Raw genomic sequence first — 22,027 nt, 5'->3', positions numbered from 1 at the left:
TTCATGTGTTTTTGGTAGGATGATTCCATCTTGCCTTCCTATTATACCATCTTTAATCTGATCCTGGGTGCTTATTATTTTAAGTGCTTTATTTTCTTGAATTATAGTTGATATACAATATTACAGTGGTTTCAAGTACACAACACAGTGATTCAACAGTTACACACATTATTACATTTTCATGCCCACTAGTGTGGTTACTATCTGTCAACATAGGAAGATGTTACAGAACCACTGACTATGTTCTCCATGCTGCGCTATATCCCCATGAGAAATTTATTAATCAAAATTAACAGCAGTTGACTCAGACACTGGGAAGTGACTGGTTGTTATGATGTGGGATGCGGTTGGATGTGAAGATGTGGTGGGTGAGGGAATGAAGAGGTACAAAAATCTCAATCTGAATATAGGGCAGTTATTTCTTTAGTGTCTCTCTCCTCTGTAGAGTGTGGGGTCCATAAGGGCAAGGATTTCCACTTTTTTACACTTAGTCCTTGGTACACAGCAGGCATACCGCCACCTCATGTCAGTGGGGGAGAGTTGCCTACATCCTCCACTGTGAAGAATGTACTGTCACTTCCCCCCTATCCTGAGGCCAGGAGGGCCAGAAGAGTAGGTTACTCCCCTGGCCACCAAAATGTAGATCCCAACTGGTTACCCAAATGGCACCATCAGGTTTTGCCATCTGGGATCAATGGAGGCTTGAGAGCTGAGTTACAGGTGCATTATATGCTTTCCTTACTACACACTCAAGACTATGACTGTGAAATGTGAATCCAGTGCCCAAACCATTCCAGAACAACACTCCCTCCCCTACCCTAAGTAGTTCTCTTGGCCAGTGAAAGTCAGGACAGGCTTCCCAGAGGAGGTGATTCTTGGCTAACAATATAACAGGACGGTGACTCAGACTGATGGTGCTCCTTGCCTCCCTGAGGCCCTGACAGCCTGTCCACCTACCCTGATAGCTGAGACTAATGCTTCCCTGAATGTTCTTGGAGATTCAACTTTGACTGATGGCTAAGGAGACAGAGAAAGCAGATAAGCTCTTCTCTCTGGATGAGGGTGCTATGTTTCTCCTACCTGTGTAAATAGCTTAAGGCTGTACCATAATTACCTGTTAATCTGAGTGATGTCTGGTCACAGTCATATTTGTACTCCTAGCATTTAGGGAAGTGTTGAAAGCACACGATGAGGCATTAGTACAGGGATGAGTAGATGAGAGGCACAGGGTGTGAGGGCATCTCCAGATGACTCTAAGTGCTCGAGTCCCATGTTGGCTGCTCCCTTCATGGAAGGGAAGGGCTCAGAGACTGTGCCTTCTGTTGTTTCCCCTGGTAGAGCCAGGCCTTTGCCCTGGTTAGAACACTGTGCTGGCTACTAGACTCCCGGCAATGACCTAGCCTAGTGCTGTGGGGATAAATTCCAACTGGCTGGGCGAGGCCCCAAGGTAAACATGCAGGTGGATGGTCACATTAAGTTTAGTTACGAAATCATCAGAGTCCACTATGCATTTTGAGAAAGATGAAACCATATTAGTTCCCACAGGGGTTTTGTCTCCAAGAAGAATGAGAGGCTTTGTGGTCAGGTGAGAGAATTAAGTTGTCAGTCATTCTCAGGTGACACTAATCTTTCCTTGACTGGGTGAAGTCCATGTGCTCCTCTGGCTGGGAACACAGGGAGGGAGATGTCAGAGGACAAGCCCCTCAGTATGGTCGTGACTTGGGTTCCCTGTGCTCCTGCTCGGTGGGGGTTGGAGCCTCTGTCCTGGACTCCCATGGAGGGGAGTCTCTGTGGAGACAGGACAGAGCTTTACCTGGGCGGGAGACTGGGCCTTGGGTCTCACTGTTTCCCCAACAACCCTTATCAGGGAAGGGCAAACACTAAAAATGGCATTTCAGAGTAGCTGACTCTTCAATCTCTTTTAATATTAGCTTATGTATCATGTTGTTGTGACCAATGGCTGATGGGAAGCCACTTTCAGTCAGTGAGCCTCAGTTTCTACATCTGTAAAATGGGGACCGTAGTATCATCCTATTGAGTTGTGCCCAGAGAGGGCACCAGAAAGGGAAGATTTATTGGGTTTCCTGGGATTTTCTTTCCTACTTTTTCCGGGTCATCTTCCAGATTCCCAGTCTGTCCTTTGTTAGTGTTCAAGCTTGTGGCCATTTCCCTCCTGAATCACCTCTTTGTGGACTACATTGTCACACTCCAGAGCTATGTAGCCACATAAACATCGGTTTCCCAGGCCAGGCAGATGAGCACTGGTCAGAGTGAGCGATGAGCTGGGGTGACTCCCTGATGCTCAGCCCTCAGAGCTTTTCCTGCAGGCATGTGGCAGGGCTCACACAAGGCTCTGATTGCTCCTTACCCTTACCTGCCCCTCACTGCCTGTTAAAAACCCTTTTCACCAAAAAGCAGGAAGCCATCTGCTCCAACCCCTTTGCCCCAAAGAAAAAGCTCATATCACCTATTTGGAGTCCTGTGTGTCTGTGTGTGATGTGACAGCCACCACATCATTAGTGGTTAAGACAGGGGTCCACTTGGCAATCTGAGCCCACTTCTCCTCTTTCTCCCTAACACCAATTGCTTTTGGACATTGATCTTTCCAGGCAAGGCAGCCAGTCTTTGGTGTAGAGTCTGTCAGATGGCTGTCCACTGCAGGACCCTCTGCAGGGCTGGATGGGAAGCAACACAAATTGATATTGCCTGGTGCAGCCATTACCATCCCATCCCTGTCCTGCCTCCTCTTCAGGAGCCTTCTTACCAACGGGATCCTGACCCTCAGCCTTAAGGTGCAGAGATGGTGGCACATGCACAACCAGGCCCTCTTGTTATATTAATACCCAGGAAGATGGCGTGGACACCCAGAGCCACAGGAACCAGACACATGGGGGCCCAGCAAACTCCCCTCCACCATTAAGCATGGAGTGCTCTGCTAGAGACTAGGGACATAATGGTGACTGACACCTAGATGGGTTCTTGAGAAACTCTCAATCTGCTAAGAGCTCTAGGTGCAGAGACCAGCAATGGTGCTGCAGGGCAGAGAAGACAATAATAGAATTGGTGGGGGGAGAGGTTGCCCCGGGGAGGATCGGCTTTATCTGTTCAAGGAGGTTGGTGGTGAAAGACTATTACAGAAAGGGCTCTGTCTGAGCTGGGTATTGAAAGAGGAGTAGGATTCTTCCAGGGGACTCAGGCACATTGCTAGGAACAGGAAACTGCATGGGTAAAGATGGGTTAACCAAGCTTGTTTGAAGGAGTTCAAGTAGTTTGGATTTGGGGCAGCCATGGCAACAAGGGCAGACTGGAGATTTAAGGCCCTTTGATTGAACATCTGTAACCATTAAACTACTTGATAACACTAGTTTATTGGTTTCCTATAAATATTAACTCCAAGTGTGTTCATCTGGGTGTATCCATGATGTTCCATCTACTATCAAGGCCAAGAGGGCACCTGCAGGTGGAGCACATGGGCCCTTCTACTGGCTGCAGCCCAGACCCACCCCATCTCCCAGCACATAAATATGCCAGCCTTACAGAATCCTGCTGGGTGGGAAGGAAAGATCTGCACATACAGACCAGCAAAGAGTAGCTCATCCTGTGGAAGGAAATTCAGAGGAGAGACTCTCGGAAGGACAGCGGCCATGGACCTGATCCCAAGCTTTTCCACGGAAACCTGGGTCCTCCTGGCTACCAGCCTGGTGCTCTTCTACCTGTGAGTAACTGTCCAGCTCACCTCCTCTGTAACCTTGGACTAGGGTGCCATTCAGGCCCTCCTTTCCCTTATGTGTTTTGAAGATCTAAAAAGAGTTAGTGAAAGGGAAGATGCTTGCACCTTGGTTTCTACAAACCCATATTATTGATCTGCTCAAGGAGCAGTCCCCACCCTCACCTCCCAATTTCTGAGGCTAGGAGGGCTTGGGGACATTAATGCTCCAGGGGATGATCTCATGCACTACCAGGGTGGGCCTAGACTAATGCACCAGATTGCAGCAGAGACAGGTATAGACAACTGGCCACTGAGTAGCAGGCTCCTCACCCACTTCCCAGGCTCTGGGGATCCTGGGAGCAGGAGGATGAGGCTTGATTTAGTCCCCTGACGTTGGCCTTCTGGGTTCTGTGTCGGCTGCAGGAGACATGTAGACGGGGTGGCCCCTGTGTCACTTGGGTGGCCCTGCTCCCCTCCAGCCATCACTCACACAGGACGCCTGGTGCAGCCAGAGTTCGCGGGGGCTGGGGACTGCTCCACCTTCTCTTTAGACTGGCTCATCCCTCAAGCCACTCCTGATGCTTGGTTCCCCCTCCCTGTAATGTGCCCCTGTCAGAGGTCCTAGAATACAGTAGAAATCTTGAACTTGTTTCCCTTTGTTTTTCCTTTTCCTTCCTGTCTCTTAGGGGGTTAGCATCAGTACAGGGTTTCCACTTCCCAAGCATGAAATCTGTTAGCAACCTGCAAAGGCACAAGCCCAAAAGGCATATTGGATTTTACATGTTTTCCCCTTAGTTACAGTACAGAAGCATGAATGAAAACCATCTAGCAGAGGAATTCCTCTCAAAGGTGGGTGAGGCTCTGGGAGGAGGGAGTCCCCTGCCTGGGGCAAGTTCTCTATGAATTTCAATTAGATCGAAGGAAGACAAGGGCAAAATGTGGGGGATGAAAGGGTTTACTCTCAAACTCAGCTTCTCCTCACTTAGAACCCCAGCTGCTCAGGTCTCTCTCTCCCAGCTTGTGCTCAGCCATGCTACTGCGCTGGGCACAACTCTGCGGCTGGGTCTCCAGTGACTGGGAGGTGCCTGACCGATTACATACCAGGAACAGAAGAGAGGATAGAATGGGTGCTTCCTTTCCACCCCTAGCCTGGACCAGAAATTCCATGACTGACCAGCAGCTCTGCCACGGAATATCCCATAAATGTACAAACAACTCTAATAAGGTCGAGTGGGAATCCTGGTCAAAATGTTCCATTTTCCCCACAGTCCATCCCTCCAGGATTCTCACCTCACAATTTATGTGCCTCCAACTTCCACAATGGCCCAGTGCAAAGAAAGCTATGGCACTGTAAACAGATTAACCATGTACAAATAAGAGCAGAAATGATGATACAGATAACAGTAAAACCATGACAATCCTCAAGCCTGTGGAGCCAGCTGCATTCAAAGTCCTACTCAGGCTGAGTCCGTAACTTACATGTCCACGGGAGGCCAGCAGCTGAACCGGCAGGGGTCTCCAGGCATGCGAAGCAGGCAGCAGCTGTTGCTGGAGGGCATGCCCAGTCAACTATGACTGAAGAAGAGAATTACCGTAAGGGTGATAAGACACATGTTTTAATGGCATCAACAGAGACAAATCTTGTCCATCAGGTAGGATGCATGTAAGAGAGTGGTCCTGTGATAAGACAGTGGCAGGAATGGGGTCCCATCCTGCTTTAGCATACCAGACCTTCACCCCTCTCCTGTGGGAGTTACTCATGGGTTGATATGAAGGGCTACGGGAGCCACATGCACTGGCCACAGTGATAAGACAAAACTCCCTGGTAAGATACTCTTACCATTTTGGGTACACTACCAGAATTTGGGAGGACCACTCTGTGGTTATTCCAGGAACACACAGGACACCAGTTTCCAAGCCTTCTCCCCAAGGTGTCAGATTGGCCAGCCATCACTGGTCCATGTGTCAGAATGTCCAAGGCCATGTAGTGTCCAGGTGGCTGTGAGATGCAGTCACAACGCACATCTGCTAAGGCTCTGCTGACTTCTCTAAAAGTCGGGCAGGTCTCCCAGTGGGCTATAGCCCACATTGTCTTCTGTCATGGACCAAGTCGTCTGCTTCACCATTCCCTGGGGATGCTGAAGGCAAATGGCCTGTGAGCCCCTGCCAGAGGCCCCAGCCATAGCCATCTTCAGTCACATGGACATGCAGCTCAAAGGGTCTTGATGGGTCTTCCTCACTCAAGACCGTCACAGCCTTGACTGCCTGTCCTGCAGTGGCAGAGGTAAATGCTCACGTTTCATCCCAGCCGCCCTGATGCCTTTTCATACCAAAGGGCAAAAGGGCCTCAGAGTTCGTGCCAAGTGTGGGTCCAGTAGCTTACAGGACCAAAAGCCTCTTGCAATGCCACAGTTATCTGTAAGAGAATCACAAGGGAGCATAACATCATACATAGTATTAGATCCCCTGTTTCCAAGGGCATTTGAGCTTGTTCCAGTAGGACAGCCCCACCCCTGCCACCATTCACATCAGTGGGGGTCCCAGGAAACCACTCGGAGTCTCAATAAATCAGAGATTATTCAGCTCCTGTGTCTACCAGAGCCAGGACACACAACAAATTCACTAGGGACTAATAATTTACTAAATTACTCAACAAGTGGCTGCTGCAGCCAGTCCCCGAAGGCGAGTGCTTTGATCCTCCCCTCAGTAAGAACAAAACACCCAATCATCATCCAGCAGGGTCAGGCCAGGGTCTGCACACCCTCCCCCAGAAAGCCTGCAGATACACGGGCCAGACGTGTGGCTTTGCCTCCGACTTCCATTTTTGGACCTCAGGGGCTGCAACTGCTGCTCTGGCTTAAACTGTTGCCACAGCTCTAGCAAGATCTGATTGGGCTGTCCATCTAGTTTCTCTTTTACTACCCCTGCCTTTATCAAATCAACCCACACCTGGGTCCTCCAGACCTTCACAGGGCCCTTTAAATGCTTTCTCTCAGTAGCAGACTGTATTTCCTTCCTGCTCTCATCGGCTCTGCCTCTCCCAGACCTGCTATAGTACAAGCAACTTCACTTAAGGGTTACCCTAAGTGAGGGCAAGAACAGCCCCTACGGACCCAAAGACGGATTGGGAGAGCTGTGTGGAGCCCCAGATTTCCTATTCCCACAGTGAACAACTCCTCATCTAGACCCTGATGGTCCATATTGTAAATATTTTTCATGTCCAACTCCCATTAACACCTGTTGAAGCTGCACATACGTCTGCCATCTAGTGGGAGAAGATGGTAAATCACCCCGATTAGGCCACGCAGTCCTGAGCACTGCTGTCAGCCAATCCACACTGTGTGGGGTGTGTTTGGCAGTGCGGCTGTCACTAGGTACAGTCACCACCAGGCAGCAAACACAGGAGCCTTAGAAGATGCCAGTGCAGCCAAGAGCCAGTAGCTGTAGGCAATGCCCTCCTCATGCCTACCCAAGGGAAACAGGAAAGATGACGGGCTTTACTGTGAGCTCTTCATTTGTACCAACAACAGCATTACTCTCCTCAAAAGAGGGAAGCTGGCAAGAAAGGAAAGAATTACCCAGCCCACTGTTTACAGTCTACAGAATTTTAAGAACACTCTGACATGAAGTCCTCAGCTGCCGTAGGCTAATCACCACTAAATCGGTGGGGGTCCCCAAGGAGCCAGGAAAGCGGATGATGAGCAAACGTCATCGTTGCCCTTGGACTGGCTGCTGGTGTTTCCGGCCCACACACTTTGGCCCAAGCTTCCCGGCTCCCGTTCCGAGTCAGTGCCCGGCAGCCCCGGCAGCTGCTCCACAGTCCCTGTGACCTGCCTTCTCATTCACTTCATAGATATGGGACCTACTCGCATGGACTTTTTAAGAAGCTGGGAATTCCTGGGCCGACACCTCTGCCTCTTTTTGGAACTGTCCTTTCTTACCGCAAAGTGAGTGTTGTTTGAGTTCCCACTTTGCTTCTTGTGGTCGCAAATCCCAGTTTAGCTGAACAGTAAAACTGCCCGTCCCCAGAAGGAAGTTCTGAGGTCACACTTTCCTGAAATGCGGTGTGTACAGACACCCAGCATTGCCAGGTGCCGCCCAGCACAGGCCTTGATGTTCCACCTTGTGAGCATCGTGAAGACGATTTTGTTTCTGTTCTGTGCAGATTCCCTGGATGGCACGTTTGTACAGAGCATTCAGAGAAAACCACAACAGGGTGCCTGGTAGCAGTTCACTAAGTGTGTGAGCTGGAGTCAGACTGTGCAGTGCATAGCATGAGCTCTAGGCAGTGTTTCTCCTCCCCTCCTGGATAGCTGTGCAGCTGCTGTTTGTTGGTCAGCCCGAGGATCCATCCTGGGGTCATCTGTGCATGCCGGAGTTCCCGCACAACTGCTGAGCCTGCACTTGTGTCCATGGCAGTGCTCCACTCTTCGCTCCCCAGGGCATCTTTGGGATTTGAGACATGGACAGGAGCTTTCCGCCTCCTTCTGGGCCTTCAAAGGAGGCAGCGTGTGTGGGTGGGCTGAGTGGGCAGTGGGGGTAACTGAGACAGGATGGTGGTTGTCCAAACTCAGATATTTGGTCTCTGAATGAGCTGTTACAAAGACAGAATCATTAGATAAAGTCACTAGAAAGTGTATGATTTGATGAAATTGTTCAAGGTTCACTGAGCAGAATGGTGATGCATGAACTGTGAATCTTGGTGGAGCCTTTGTGACTAATCCTGCTCTGACCCCTCACCCCGGGTCCAGGCCCTGGACAGAAGGGACCAGCTCACGTCCAGGAGGCCAGGAGGCAGTGCCTTGCAAGCAGGCTGCCCTCTGCCTCAGATTTCCTTTCCTGCAGACACAGGCTTGTCTCTTAGATCCTAATTCCCCCAACTAGGCCTAGTATCCCAGAAACGTGCTGTATTTTTTCCTAGTCACACATTTTTCCCTGTGAGAAAGCAGTAAGTTCCTTTCCACTTTTCCCAGATCCACTCCTTAGTAGAGGCACCTGAATATCCACATTTCTGTCACCATCTTTGTATAGTTAAAACCTCAAATACCACAGCTGAAACTTAGTGAGAGGAAGAGGCATTTCACTTTTAAATTCCAGAAGTGAAAACTGAGAGCCAGTGCTGTGCTTTCCTTATTCCTGCCTGCAGTGGAGGCACCTTCCCACCTTCTCTGGGTTGAGCTGGAAACTGGAAAGCGAGTCCTCTGGTCATTCATTCATTCACTCACTCACTTTCTACTCAGTAAGCATGCCTGAGTTTTATTTGAATCCTCTAGAGGAAAGGAGGTCCCTGGTGTCTTTAAGTTCCTAATTCCACTAGAATTCTAGAGAGGCTCGTGAGACAAAGGAAAGGCTGCTGAGGAGTACTCAGGTGTGGACATGAACATTCCTGTGGCCAGGACTCTCACCTGACCCTGGTTGGCTAGGTCACTACACACGTGGGCAATATGTTGCTGTTGACTCTATATAAAGAGCTCTGCCCAGTGATCTGGGTGACACGATGGCACGACTGCAAGGCTGCGGGAGAGCAGAGGCTGGAGTGGTGGCAGTGCTGAGGACAGAGCCTGGGACGGCTGTGCAGGCCGAGAGGCCCAGAGGCAGAGACTGGCTTGCTGTGTGCAGACTCGCTCTGAGTGGATGGGATTTTTGTAATTGACCTGCTGCCATGGAAATAAAGTTGAGTATGCCCTTTCACCCCAATAACATTCTACTGTCATTTCTTCGGTCACACTGAATCCATAATGAATTTGCCCGGGGCTGAAACCCACTGGTGAGATATCAGGCCACTCTGCCTCCCCCAGCTCGGTGTCCTCAGGTGTCCATGGAGGTGATAACTCAGAGAATTTGGAGATGTTAGAGACAACACACGCACAGACAGGTCAGAAAGACAAGCAGTTACCTGGTATCCACAGACACGGTAAGTGATCAGTACCCACCATCCTGGGAGAAAACTCAGGAGTGACTTTCAATTCTCCTTTTCAAGTCTCTCCCCTATTTTCTCCCCTCTGCCCTCAGACAGGGGAGGAGAAATGCTGCCTGGAGCTCATGCTACGCACTGGACAGGCTGACCCTAGCTCACATGCTTATTAGTGAACTGCTACGAGGCACCCTGTTGTAGTTTTCTCTGAATGCTCTGTGCAAACATGCCATACAGGGCTTCCCTCTAACTGCCAGTGAAAGGTAGTTTGCTTGATTTCATGCCATTTGAGTCATTTATGAACCGATTTGAGGTAGGGTTCAGTCCATTCACATAAACAATATAATTTCATTTCTCCTTGCAGGGCTTTTGGGATTTTGACAACAAATGTTTTAAAACCTATGGAAAGATGTGGGGGTGAGTATTCTGGAAACTTCCACTGCATAGACTTGCTATGCTGAGGTCCCCATTGGTGTGGAGGCCAGTCTCAGTGCAGAGCCTCTTGAGATGAGGTCATTTGCCAGAAAGCTTTTGGGGGCTGGTCCTACGAGGGCTCCCATCTGTCACAGGCGTCCAGGTCTATGGTCTGCATCAGGCCTGGAGGGTGGCAGGGCATCGCTTCTCTCCAGACGTTGGTGGCTCAGGGACTGCAGTGACCCTCCCTGCCCATGCCACGCTCTCCCTTCCTCTACATTTTCCTTCCCTACGTCCCCTTTGATTGCATAGAATGCATTATTTCAGACCTTCTAATGTGCGCTCATGAATGCATTCTGTGACCCTTTTCCCACATAATTCACCTTTCACTAAAAGCCAAAATCCTAAAAAAAAAAAAAAAAAAAAAGCCAAAAATCCTTTGTTTAAATTTTGGATTTAAATGTCATTTTGAAGAAGGACCAGAGGACAGTGTGATTAAGTTCATACTGAACCTGGTGCCAGGGGCCCATCCCCAATAATGGGCATTTTGACAGTGAGGAGGTCAGGCTGAACTGGGATGTGTCACATACAAGGAGTCCCTTTGTGTGGTGTGTGGGTCACAGTGAGCCTGCCCTGCCGCTAAGGGGCACCTCCTACATGGAGCTCAGGGCCCTCTGGGACCCAGGTTTGAGAAGAAACATGTGATGAGAAGAAAATATTGAACAAGTGAATTATATGTGCTCCTCTGTGTTTCATTATCCGCTTTGTCCCTTTGTTCAAATTTTTCTAACCTTACTTCTGTGAATTACCTGTCTTTAATAGTTAAAATCATATTCTACATGTAAGCTAATTGTGAAAATAGGGCAGAAAACCAGTCATAATCCTGCTCTCACTTTTGAAGCATTCCAAGTTTTTTCATTTGCAGACACATTTTTCCTTATTTGTGATCAGTATGCCTACAGTTTTCATCTAATATTATGTTATACATAGTGTTAATATTTTTTATGTATTTTCAAATCATGATTTTTAATGGTTGAGTTGGGTGGTCTTTCCATCAGTAATTTTTTGTCTTACTTTACTTGCCTTCAATCATCTACTAACCTAATTTGCTTTCTGAAAATGTTTTAAACATACAAATATTGTGGAGAATGGAATAGAAAATACCCATGTACACATCACCTTGAGTTAACTAATGTTCTTTCTAACTGTGATTTCTAGAGTATGAATTATGTAACATCAGGATGAAATTTCAGACTTCTAGTGTGGCTCCAGTTGCAGATACCGGCTTGTTAAATGTCATCAGCTCTTTTCCCATCACAGGTTTTATGATGGTCGACAGGCTGTGTTGGCTATCACGGATCCAGACATGATCAAAGCCGTACTAGTGAAGGAATGTTATTCTGTCTTTACAAACCGGCGGGTAGGCACCCACTTTTTAATTTACAATTTTCTTTCTTTCTTTCTTTATTAAGTTGCCCCCAAAATGTCCAGGGTGGTCCCATGTCATGTACCCTTCATCCAGTGCCCCCGGATGGTAATGTCTGTATAGCTGTAGTACAATATCAAAGCAGGAAATCTGACATCAGTGTTATCCACAGAGCGAATCAGATTTTCACAGTGTTATGTGCACTCATCTGAGTGTGTGTCTGTGTGTGTGCATTGCTCTATGAAACATTTTTCTCTGTAAGTCTGGCTAGGGGTTTATCTATTTTGTTTATTTTCTTGAAGAACCAGCTCCTAGTTTCATTGATTCTTTCTATCATTTTATTCTTCTCAATTTTGTTTATTTCTGCTCTGACCTTTATTATGTTCATCCTTCTACTGACTTCGGGCCTCCTTTGTTCTTCTTTTCCTAGTTTCATTAATTGTGAGTTTAGACTGTTCATTTGGAATTTTTCTTCTTTCTTGACATAAGCATGTACTGTAATATACTTTCTTCTAAGAACTGTCTTCGCTGCATCCCACAGGTTTTGCGCTGTGAGTTGTTATTTTCATTTGTCTCCATGTATTGCTTGATCTCTGTTTTAATTTGGTTATTGATCCATTGATTATTTAGGAGCATGTTCTTAAGCCTCCAGGTGTTTGTGGAATTTTTTGTTTTCTTTGCATAATTTATTTCTAGTTTCATACCTTTGTGGTCTGAGAAGCTGGTTGGCACAATTTTAATCTTTTTTAATTTAATAAGGCTCTTTTTGTGGCCTAGTATGTGATCTAGTCTGGAAAATGTTCCATGTACACTTGAGAATGTGTATCCTGCTGCTTTGGGGTGGAGTGTTCTGTAGATGTCTGTTAGGTCCATCTGTTCTAATGTGTTATTCAGTGCCTCTGTCTCCTTATTTATTTTCTGTCTGGTTGGTCTGTCCTTTGGAGTGAGTGGTGTGTTGAAGTCTCCTAAAGTAAATGCATTGTACTCCATTTCTCCCTTTAATTCTGTTAGTATTTGTTTCACGTATTTAGGTGATCCTATATTGGAGGCATAGATATTTATAATGGTTATATCCTCTTGTTGGACTGATTCTTTTACCATTATGTAATGTCTTTCTTTGTGTCTTCTTACATTCTCTGTTTTGAAATCTACTTTTCTGAGATAAGTGCTGCTACTCCTGTTTTTTTCTCCCTATTATTTGCATGAAATATCTTTTTCCATACCTTTACTTTTAGTTTGTGTATGTATTTGGGTTGAAGTGAGTCTTTTGTAGGCAGTATATAGATGGGTCTTATTTTTTTTTATCTATTCTGTAAATCTATGTCTTTTGATTGTTGCATTCAGCCCATTTACATATAGGATGATTATTGATAGATAAACATATACTTATTGCCATTGTAGGTTTTAGATTGTGGTTACCAAAGGTTCAAGGGCAGCTTCCTTATTATCTAACAGTCTATCTTAACTTTCTTATTACTCTATTTAAACACAGTCTAAAGGTTCTTTTTTTCCTCCTCCACTCTTTATATATTAGGTGTCATATTCTGTATTTCTTGTGTATCCCTTGACTAACTTTGTGAGTAGTTGATTTAATTTTGCATTTGCTTAGTAATTAATTGGTCTGCTTCCTTTACTGCATTTTTATTTTCTAAGGTGTCAGCTATTTAGTCTTAGGAGCACTTCTATCTAGAGCACTCCCTTAAAAATACACTGTAGAGATGGTTTGTGGGTGATAAATTCCCTCAACTTTTGCTTATCTGGAAATTGTTTAATCTCTGCTTCAAATTCAAATGATAATCTTGCCAGGTAGAGTACTCTTGGTTGGAGGGTCTTCTCTTTTGTTGCATTAAATATATCATGCTGTTCCCTTCTGGCCTGTAAGGTTTCTTCTGAGAAGTTTGCTGATAGCCTGATGGGGTTACCTTTATAAGTGATCTTTTTTCTCTCTCTGGGTGCTTTAAATATTCTCTCGTCCTTGATCTTTGCCATTTTAGTTATTATACACTTGGTGTTGTCTTCCGAGGGTTCCTTCTGTTGGGAGATCACTGCACTCCATGACCTGAGAGACTATTTCCGTCCCCAGATTTTGGACATTTTTTTTTTTAGATAATTATTTTTTATTGAAGGGTTATTGACACACAGTATTACATTAGTTTCAAGTGTACAACACAGTGATTCAGCATTTATATATATGATAATTCTAGGTACCAGCTATCACCATACCAAGTTGTTGCAATATTTTGACTATATTCCTTATGCTATACATTACATCCCGGTTACTTATTTATTTTACAATTGGAAGTGTGTATTTTTTGTTTTGTTTGTTTTGTTTTGTTTTGCTTTGTTTTTGAGGGTATCTCTCATATTTATTGATCAAATGGTTGTCAACAACAATAAAATTCTGTATAGGGGGGTCAATGCTCAATGCACAATCATTAATCCACCACAAGCCTAATTTTCATCAGTCTCCAATCTTCTGAAGCATAACGAACAAGTTCTTACATGGAGAACAAACTCTTACATAGTGAATAAGTTACATGGTGAACATTAAAAGGGCAGTCATCACAGAAACTTTCAGTTTTGCTCATGCATTATGAACTATAAACAGTCAGTTCAAATATGAATACTCATTTGATTTTTATACATGGTTTATATGTGGATACCACTTTTCTCTCTTTATTATTATTTTTAATAAAATGCTGAAGTGGTAGGTAGATACAAGATAAAGGTAGAAAACATAGTTTAGTGTTGTAAGAGAGCAAATGTAGATGATCAGGTGTGTGCCTGTAGACTATGTGTTAATCCAAGCTAGACAAGGGCAATAAAACATTCACGTATGCAGAAGATTTCTCTCAGAACGGGGGGGGGAGAGGTTCTAAGCCTCGCCTCTGTTGATCTCCATTTTCTCACCTGATGGCCACCCTGCAACTGTGCCTGTCTTAGGTTGTTCCTCTCTTGAGGAATCTTACCCGTCTCTGGCTAACCAGTCATCTTCCAGGGCCATACAGTGAAATGTAAAGTTGGTAAGTGAGAGAGAAGCCTTATTGTTTGAAATGGTTAGCTTTTTACTTCTTTGCATATTAATGCCCTGTGGCTTCTATGCCCAGCATTTGTCTTGAGGTATCTTTACCACTTGGAAGAATTATGATACTCGGTAAATTCGATATGAGGCACGAATTCTATTTAAGGGTTGTAATTAGGAAGGAAGAAGAAAAGCTATAGAAGTAGCAGGCGGAAGAAAACATGAGAAGATTGATTATTTCTTTGACATATCTTCTTGTAGAGTAACTTCAGCATGTATAGGTTTTAAACTACTAATTAAATTGCACACACACATTAACATAATAGGAGTACAGTTATGTAACCAAAGCATACCTGTAATTACCAGCCATCAACAGTGAAACCAAGAAAACCAGTTAGGCACCTTAGGCATTTGTGAAAACTTATCTATGATATGGTGGATATTGTCCAACTGAACTTGAACAGTCTGAGAGAAATCAGACAAATTAAAACAACCCATTCCTGGGGACTGTTCACATCCCATATGTTCTTTTAACAGTAAATAGTCTGTAGTTGTAAGATTTTGGAGTGCTACAATTTGCACTTCTCCTAATTCTTGGTTGAGTTCCAACAGTATAGATCCAGTCAAATTTGTTGTTTTACTGTATGCACAGGCCAGCTTAGATATCTCCTTCTTCATTCTCATGGCAAGTCCAGGAACTGGTGGGATGAGTGCATCTACAGCTGTAGCAGTGCGTGGATCTTTGTTGGGGTTTTTTGATGATCATCTTCTGGCATGAGTCTTCCAGAGAGTGCTGATGTTGGAAGTTCTTTTTCATATCGTATCTTAGTTCATTTTTGTGGTAGCCCAATTAGGCTTTGATCCTCTGTATAAACACAAACAGACCCTTTGCCTACACTTTTATATGCCCTTTATATCATTGTGTAGAACTCAGTGGAGGTCACCACACAGGAACTGCTTTTTTTTTTAATCATTAATCTACACTTACATGACGAATATTATGTTTATTAGGCTCTCCCCTATACCAGGTCCCCCCTATATACCCCTTTACAGTCACTGTCCATCAGCATAGCAAAATGTTGTAGAATCACTACTTGTCTTCTCTGTGTTATACAGCCCTCCCTTTTCTCCCACCCCCGCATGCATGCTAATATTAATACCCCCCTTTTTCTTCCCCACCCTTAACCCTCCCTACCCACCCATCCTCCCCAGTCCCTTTCCCTTTGGTACCTGTTAGTCCATTCTTGAGTTCTGTGATTCTGCTGCTGTTTTGGTCCTTCAGTTTTTCCTTTGTTCTTATACTCCACAGATGAGTGAAATCATTTGGTATTTCTCTTTCTCTGCTTAGCTTATTTCACTGAGCATAATACCCTCCAGCTCCATCCATGTTGCTGCAAATGGTAGGATTTGCCCTTTTCTTATGGCTGAGTACTATTCCATTGTGTATATGTACCACATCTTCTTTATCCATTCATCTATCAATGGACATTTAGGTTGCTTCCAATTCTTGGCTATTGTAAATAGTGCTGTGATAAACATAGGGGTGCATTGCTCTTTCTCATACTTGATTGCTGCATTCTTAGGGTAAATTCCTAGGAGTGCAATTCCTGGGTCAAATGGTATGTCTGTTTTGAGCATTTTGATGTACCTTTCCACAATGGTTGACCTAATTTACATTCCCACCAGCAGTGTAGGAGGGTTCCCCTTTCTTCACAACCTCGCCAACACTTGTTGTTCTTTGTCTTTTGGATGGCAGCCATCCTTACTGGTGTGAGGTGATACCTCATTGTAGTTTTAATTTGCATTTCTCTGATAATTAGCGATGTGGAGCATCTTTTCATGTGTCTGTTGGCCATCTGTATTTCTTTTTTGGAGAACCATCTGTTCAGTTCCTCTGCCCATTTTTTAATTGGGTTATTTGTTTTTTGTTTGTTGGGGCATGTGAGCTCTTTATATATTCTGGACATCAAGCCTTTATCGGATCTGTCATTTTCAAATATATTCTCCCATACTGTAGGGTTCCTTTTGTTCTATTGACGGTGTCTTTTGCTGTACAGAAGCTTTTCAGCTTAATATAGTCCCACTTGTTCATTTTTGCTGTTGTTTTCCTTGCCCAGGGAGATATGTTCAAGAAGAGGTCACTCATGTTTATGTCTAAGAGGTTTTTGCCTATGTTTTCTTCCAAGAGTTTAATGGTTTCATGACTTACATACAGGTCTTTGATCCATTTTGAGTTTACTTTTGTATATGGGGTTAGACAATGGTCCAGTTTCATTCTGCTACATGTAGCTGTCCAGTATTGCCAGCACCACCTGTTGAAGAGACTGTCATTTCGCCATTGTATGTCCATGGCTCCTTTATCAAATATGAATTGACCATATATGTCTGGGTTAATGTCTGAATTCTCTAGTCTGTTCCATTGGTCTGTGGCTCTGTTCTTGTGCCAGTACCAAATTGTCTTGATTACTATAGCTTTATAGTAGAGCTTGAAGTTGGGGAGTGAGATCCCCCCTACTTTATTCTTCTTTCTCAGGATTGCTTTGGCTATTCGGGGTCTTTGGTGTTTCCATATGAATTTTTGAATTATTTGTTCCAGTTCATTGAAGAATGTTGCTGGTAGTGGTAGTTTCATAGGGATTGCATCAAATCTGTATATTGCTTTGGGCAGGATGGCCATTTTGACGATATTAATTCTTCCTAGCCACGAGCATGGGATGAGTTTCCATCTGTTAGTGTCCCCTTTAATTTCTCTTAAGAGTGACTTGTAGTTTTCAGAGTGTAAGTCTTTCACTTCTTTGGTTAGGTTTATTCCTAGGTATTTTATTTTTTTTGAGGCAATTGTGAATGGAGTTGTTTTCCTGATTTCTCTTTCTGTTGGTTCATTGTTAGTGTATAGGAAAGCCACAGATTTCTGTGTATTGATTTTGTATCCTGCAACTTTGCTGTATTCCGATATCAGTTCTAGTAGTTTTGGGGTGGAGTCTTTAGGGTTTTTTATGTACAGTATCATGTCATATGCAACTAGTGACAGTTGAACTTCTCCTTTACCAATCTGGATTCCTTGTATTTTTTTGTTTTGTCTGATTGCTGTGGCTAGGACCTCCAGTACTGTTAAATAACAGTGGGGAGAGTGGGCATCCCTGTCTAGTTCCTGATCTGAGAGGAAAAGTTTTCAGCTTCTCACTGTTCAGTCTAATGTTGGCTGTGGGTTTTTCATAGATGGCCTTTATTATGTTGAGGTACTTGCCCTCTATTCCCATTTTGCTGAGAGTCTTTATCATGAATGGATGTTGAACTTTGTCAATGCTTTTTCAGCATCTATGGAGATGATCATGTGGTTTTTGTCTTTCTTTTTGTTGATGTGGTGGATGATGTTGATGGACTTTCGAATGTTGTGCCATCCTTGCATCCCTGGGATGAATCCCACTTGGTTATGGTGTACGATCCTTTTGATGTATTTTTGAATTTGGTTTGCTAATATTTTGTTGAGTATTTTTGCATCTATGTTCATCAGGCATATTGGTCTGTAGTTTTCTTTTTTGTTGGGGTCTTTGCCTGGTTTTGGTATTAGGGTGATGTTAGCTTCATAGAATGAGTTTGGGAGTATCCCCTCCTCTTCTATTTTTTGGAAAACTTTAAGGAGAATGGGTATTATGTCTTCCCTGTATGTCTGATAAAATTCCAAGGTAAATCCATCTGGCCCGGGGTTTTTGTTCTTTGGTAGTTTTTTGATTACCGCTTCAATTTTGTTGCTGGTATTTGGTCTGTTTAGATTTTCCGTTTCTTCCCTGGTGAGTCTTGGAAGGTTGTATTTTTCTAGGAAGTTGTCCATTTCTCCTAGGTTTCCCAGCTTGTTAGCATATAGGTTTTCATAGTATTCTCTAATAATTCTTTGTATTTCTGTGGGGTCCGTCATGATTTTTCCTTTCTCGTTTCTGATTCTGTTGATTTGTGTTGACTCTCTTTTCCTCTTAATAAGTCTGGCTAGAGGCTTGTCTATTTTGTTTATTTTCTCAAAGAACCAGCTCTTGGTTTCATTGATTTTTGCTATTGTTTTATTCTTCTCAATTTTATTTATTTCTTCTCTGATCTTTATTATGTCCCTCCTTCTGCTGACCTTAGGCCTCATTTGTTCTTCTTTTTCCAATTTCGATAATTGTGACATTAGACCATTCATTTGGGATTGTTCTCCCTTTTTTAAATATGCTTGGATTGCTGTATACTTTCCTCTTAAGACTTCTTTTGCTGTGTCCCACAGAAGTTTGGGCTTAGTGTTGTTGTTGTCATTTGTTTCCATATATTGCTGGATCTCCATTTTGATTTGGTCATTGATCCATTGATTATTTAGGAGCGTGTTGTTAAGCCTCCATGTGTTCGTGAGCCTTTTGCTTTCTTTGTACAGTTTATTTCTAGTTTTATGCCTTTGTGGTCTGAAAAGTTGGTTGGTAGGATTTCAATCTTTTGGAATTTACTGAGGCTCTTTTTGTGGCCTAGTATGTGGTCTATTCTGGAGAATGTTCCATGTGCACTTGAGAAGAATGTGTATCCTGTTGCTTTTGGATGTAGAGTTCTGTGGATGTCTATTAGGTCCATCTGTTCTAGTGTGTTGTTCAGTGCCTCTGTGTCCTTACTTTTTGCTATCTGGTGGATCTGTCCTTTGGAGTGAGTGGTGTGTTGAAGTCTCCTAGAATGAATGGATTGCATTCTATTTCCTCCTTTAGTTCTGTTAGTATTTGTTTCAGGTATGTTGGTGCTCCTGTATTGGGTGCATATATATTTATAATGGTTATATCCTCTTGTTGGACTGAGCCCTTTATCATTATGTAATGTGCTTCTTTGTCTTTTGTTACTTTCTTTATTTTGAAGTCTGTTTTGTCAGATATCAGAATTGCAACACCTGCTTTCTTCTCTCTGTTGTTTGCATGAGATATCTTTTTCCATCCCTTGACTTTAAGTCTGTGCATGTCTTTGGGTTTGAGGTGAGTCTCTTGTAAGCAGCATATGGATGGATCTTGCTTTTTTATCCATTCTATTACTCTGTGTCTTTTGATTGGTGCATTCAATCCATTTACATTTAGGGTGATTATTGAAAGGTATGAACTTATTGCCATTGCAGGCTTTAAGTTTGTGGTTACCAAAGGTTCAGGGTTAGCTTCTTTACTATCTTACTGTCTAACTTAACTCGCTTGTTGAGCTATTATAAACACGGTCTGATGATTCTTTATTTCTCTCCCTTCTTATTCCTCCTCCTCCCTTCTTCATATGTTGGGTGTTTTGTTCTGTGCTCTTTTTAGGAGTGCTCCCATCTAGAGCAGTCCCTGTAGGATGCCCTGAAGAGGTGGTTTGTTGGAGGCAAATTCCCTCAACTTTTTTTGTCTGGGAATTGTTTAATCCCTCCTTCATATTTAAATGATATTCGTGCTGGGTACAGTAGTCTTGGTTCAAGGCCCTTCTGTTTCATTGCATTAAGTATATCATGCCATTCTCTTCTGGCCTGTAGGGTTTCTGTTGAGAAATCTGATGATAGCCTGATGGGTTTTCTTTTGTAGGTGACCTTTTTTTTCTCTCTGGCTGCCTTTAATACTTTGTCCTTGTCTTTGATCTTTGCCATTTTAATTATTATGTGTCTTGGTGTTGCCCTCCATGGATCCCTTGTCATGGGAGTTCTGTGTACCTCTGTGGTCTGAGAGGCCATTTCCTCCCCTAGTTTGGGGAAGTTTTAGGCAATTATTTCTTCAAAGACACTTTCTATCCCTTTTTCTGTCTCTTCTTCTTCTCGTACCCCTATAATGCATATATTGTTCCATTTCAATTGGTCACTCAGCTCTCTTAAAATTCTTTCATTCTTGGAGATCCTTTTATCTCTCTCTGCATCAGCTTCTCTGCGTTTCTGTTCTCTGTTTTCTAGTCCATTAATGGTCTCTTGCATCTCGTCCATTCTGTTTTGAAGTCCTTCCAGAGCTTGTTTTATTTCTGTATTCTCCTTCCTTAGTTCTTGCATATTTCTCTGCAAGTCCATCAGCATGGTTATGACTTTTGTTTTGAATTCTTTTTCAGGAAGACTGGTTAAATCTATCTCCCCAGGTTCCTTCTCAGGGGAAGATGTAGAGGATGTGGAAGCTGTCTGGGTTAGTCTTGTCTGGATCATATTTTTTTGCCTTTTCATGTAGACAGGTGCTATTGACTGTCAGCTGTGAAGGCCAAACTTTTCACTTGCTACTGGCCTTTCTTTACTGGGACAACTGCGACTCCTAGTGGCTTGTGTTGGGTAATTGCGTGTAGGCTGGGTCTCTGTGTCTTACCCAGCCAAAGTGTTGGAATTTTCCTTTCTTTGGGCATGGTTTGCCTTAGGCTGTTTCTTTGCTTTCGCAGCGCCCGGAGGGGTAATGGACAGGGGGGGCTGTTTGGCTGTTTACCTCCTTGAGGGGTCTCAGAGCTGTTTCTCAGGGGGTTAGTGCGCCTGGTTTTCCCTGTAATTTCCAGCCACTGGGCTGTGACCTGTGTTATTTCCGTCTAGCTGTTAAGTCCCTGTCCCTCTAAGACTTTCAAAAAGCACTCGCTTTTCTTTGTCACAGGGGCATCAGCTTCGGCACCCACTGAGAGGTCTTGCTGCCCTATTTCCCTAGTTTCCAGCCCTCCACACATGCACTGTGTCTGTGCTCTGCTGCGGGTGGCTGGGGCTGGGTGTTTAGCAGTCCTGGGCTTCCTTTCCCTCCTGCTGGGAGCTGGGGGGAGGTGTGCTTGGGTCCCGCCAGGCCGGGGGTTGTATCTTACCCCTTTCACCAGGCGCTAGGCTCTCGCATGTGTGGATGTAGTCAGGCTGTTGTCCTGTGTCTTCTGGTCTTTTAGGATTAGTTGTATTTTCAAAAATATATGTTTTTGGGAGGAGATTCCCACTGTCCTACTCACACTGCCATGTTGGTTCCCAGATTTTGGATGTTTTTAGCAATTATTTCCTCAAAGAGACTTTCTATCCCTTTTCCTCTCTCTTCTTCTGGTACCCCTATAATGTGAATATTGTTCCATTTAAATTGGTTGCACAGTTCTCTTATTATTCTTTCATTCCTAAGGATCCTTATTTCTCTCTGTGCCTCTGCTTGTTTTCCTGTTCTCTAATTTCTATTTCATTTACCATCTCCTCTACCTCATCTAATCTACTTTTAAATCCCTTCATTGTCTGTTTCATTTCAGATACTGTATTTTTCAAAGTTTCTATCTTTTTTGAAGTCCTCCTTGAGATCTTGAATATTTTTCTGTAGCTCTGTGATCATGTTTATAATTTTTAGTTTGAAATCTTTATCAAGAAGACTGGTGATTTCAGTTTCACTTAGTCCTCTTTCTGGCATCCTTTCCTGAATTTTTGTTTGGACAAATTTTTTTTGCAATTCCATTTTTTAGTGATTCTTATGGAATAATAACTTTGTGTACATGGCACCCTCTAGTATCCAGAAGCTCTACACTCTGGAGCTGCCAAGCACCTGGAGCATTGGCAGGGTCGCAGGCAGCAGCACCAGTACCTGCCATGAGTAAAGAGCTCTTTCC

General features: G+C 43.9%; 1 protein-coding gene and 1 long non-coding RNA gene across 2 annotated transcripts in view; one reads left to right on the top strand and one right to left on the bottom strand.

Annotated features, from left to right (window-relative positions):
* The window catches only part of LOC118933659 (uncharacterized), a 47,861-nt gene that overhangs the window by 19,973 nt on the left and 5,861 nt on the right, over nt 1-22,027 (bottom strand). The window contains exon 2 of the long non-coding RNA XR_008992211.1: nt 5,000-6,125. This is a non-coding gene — a long non-coding RNA (uncharacterized LOC118933659). The remainder of the gene's footprint in view (nt 1-4,999; nt 6,126-22,027) is intronic.
* The window catches only part of LOC118933647 (cytochrome P450 3A12-like), a 50,737-nt gene continuing 32,191 nt past the window's right edge, over nt 3,482-22,027 (top strand). The window contains exons 1-4 of the mRNA XM_057487353.1: nt 3,482-3,715; nt 7,563-7,656; nt 9,988-10,040; nt 11,358-11,457. Coding sequence (XP_057343336.1) covers nt 3,525-3,715; nt 7,563-7,656; nt 9,988-10,040; nt 11,358-11,457 — 438 coding nt within the window. The 5' untranslated portion in view covers nt 3,482-3,524. The remainder of the gene's footprint in view (nt 3,716-7,562; nt 7,657-9,987; nt 10,041-11,357; nt 11,458-22,027) is intronic.

The sequence above is a fragment of the Manis pentadactyla genome, chromosome 10, assembly GCF_030020395.1.
Source record: "Manis pentadactyla isolate mManPen7 chromosome 10, mManPen7.hap1, whole genome shotgun sequence".
Classification (NCBI taxonomy): domain Eukaryota; kingdom Metazoa; phylum Chordata; class Mammalia; order Pholidota; family Manidae; genus Manis; species Manis pentadactyla.
The sequence above is the reverse complement of the archived record's forward strand: the minus strand, read 5'-3'. Positions and strand labels throughout refer to the sequence as shown.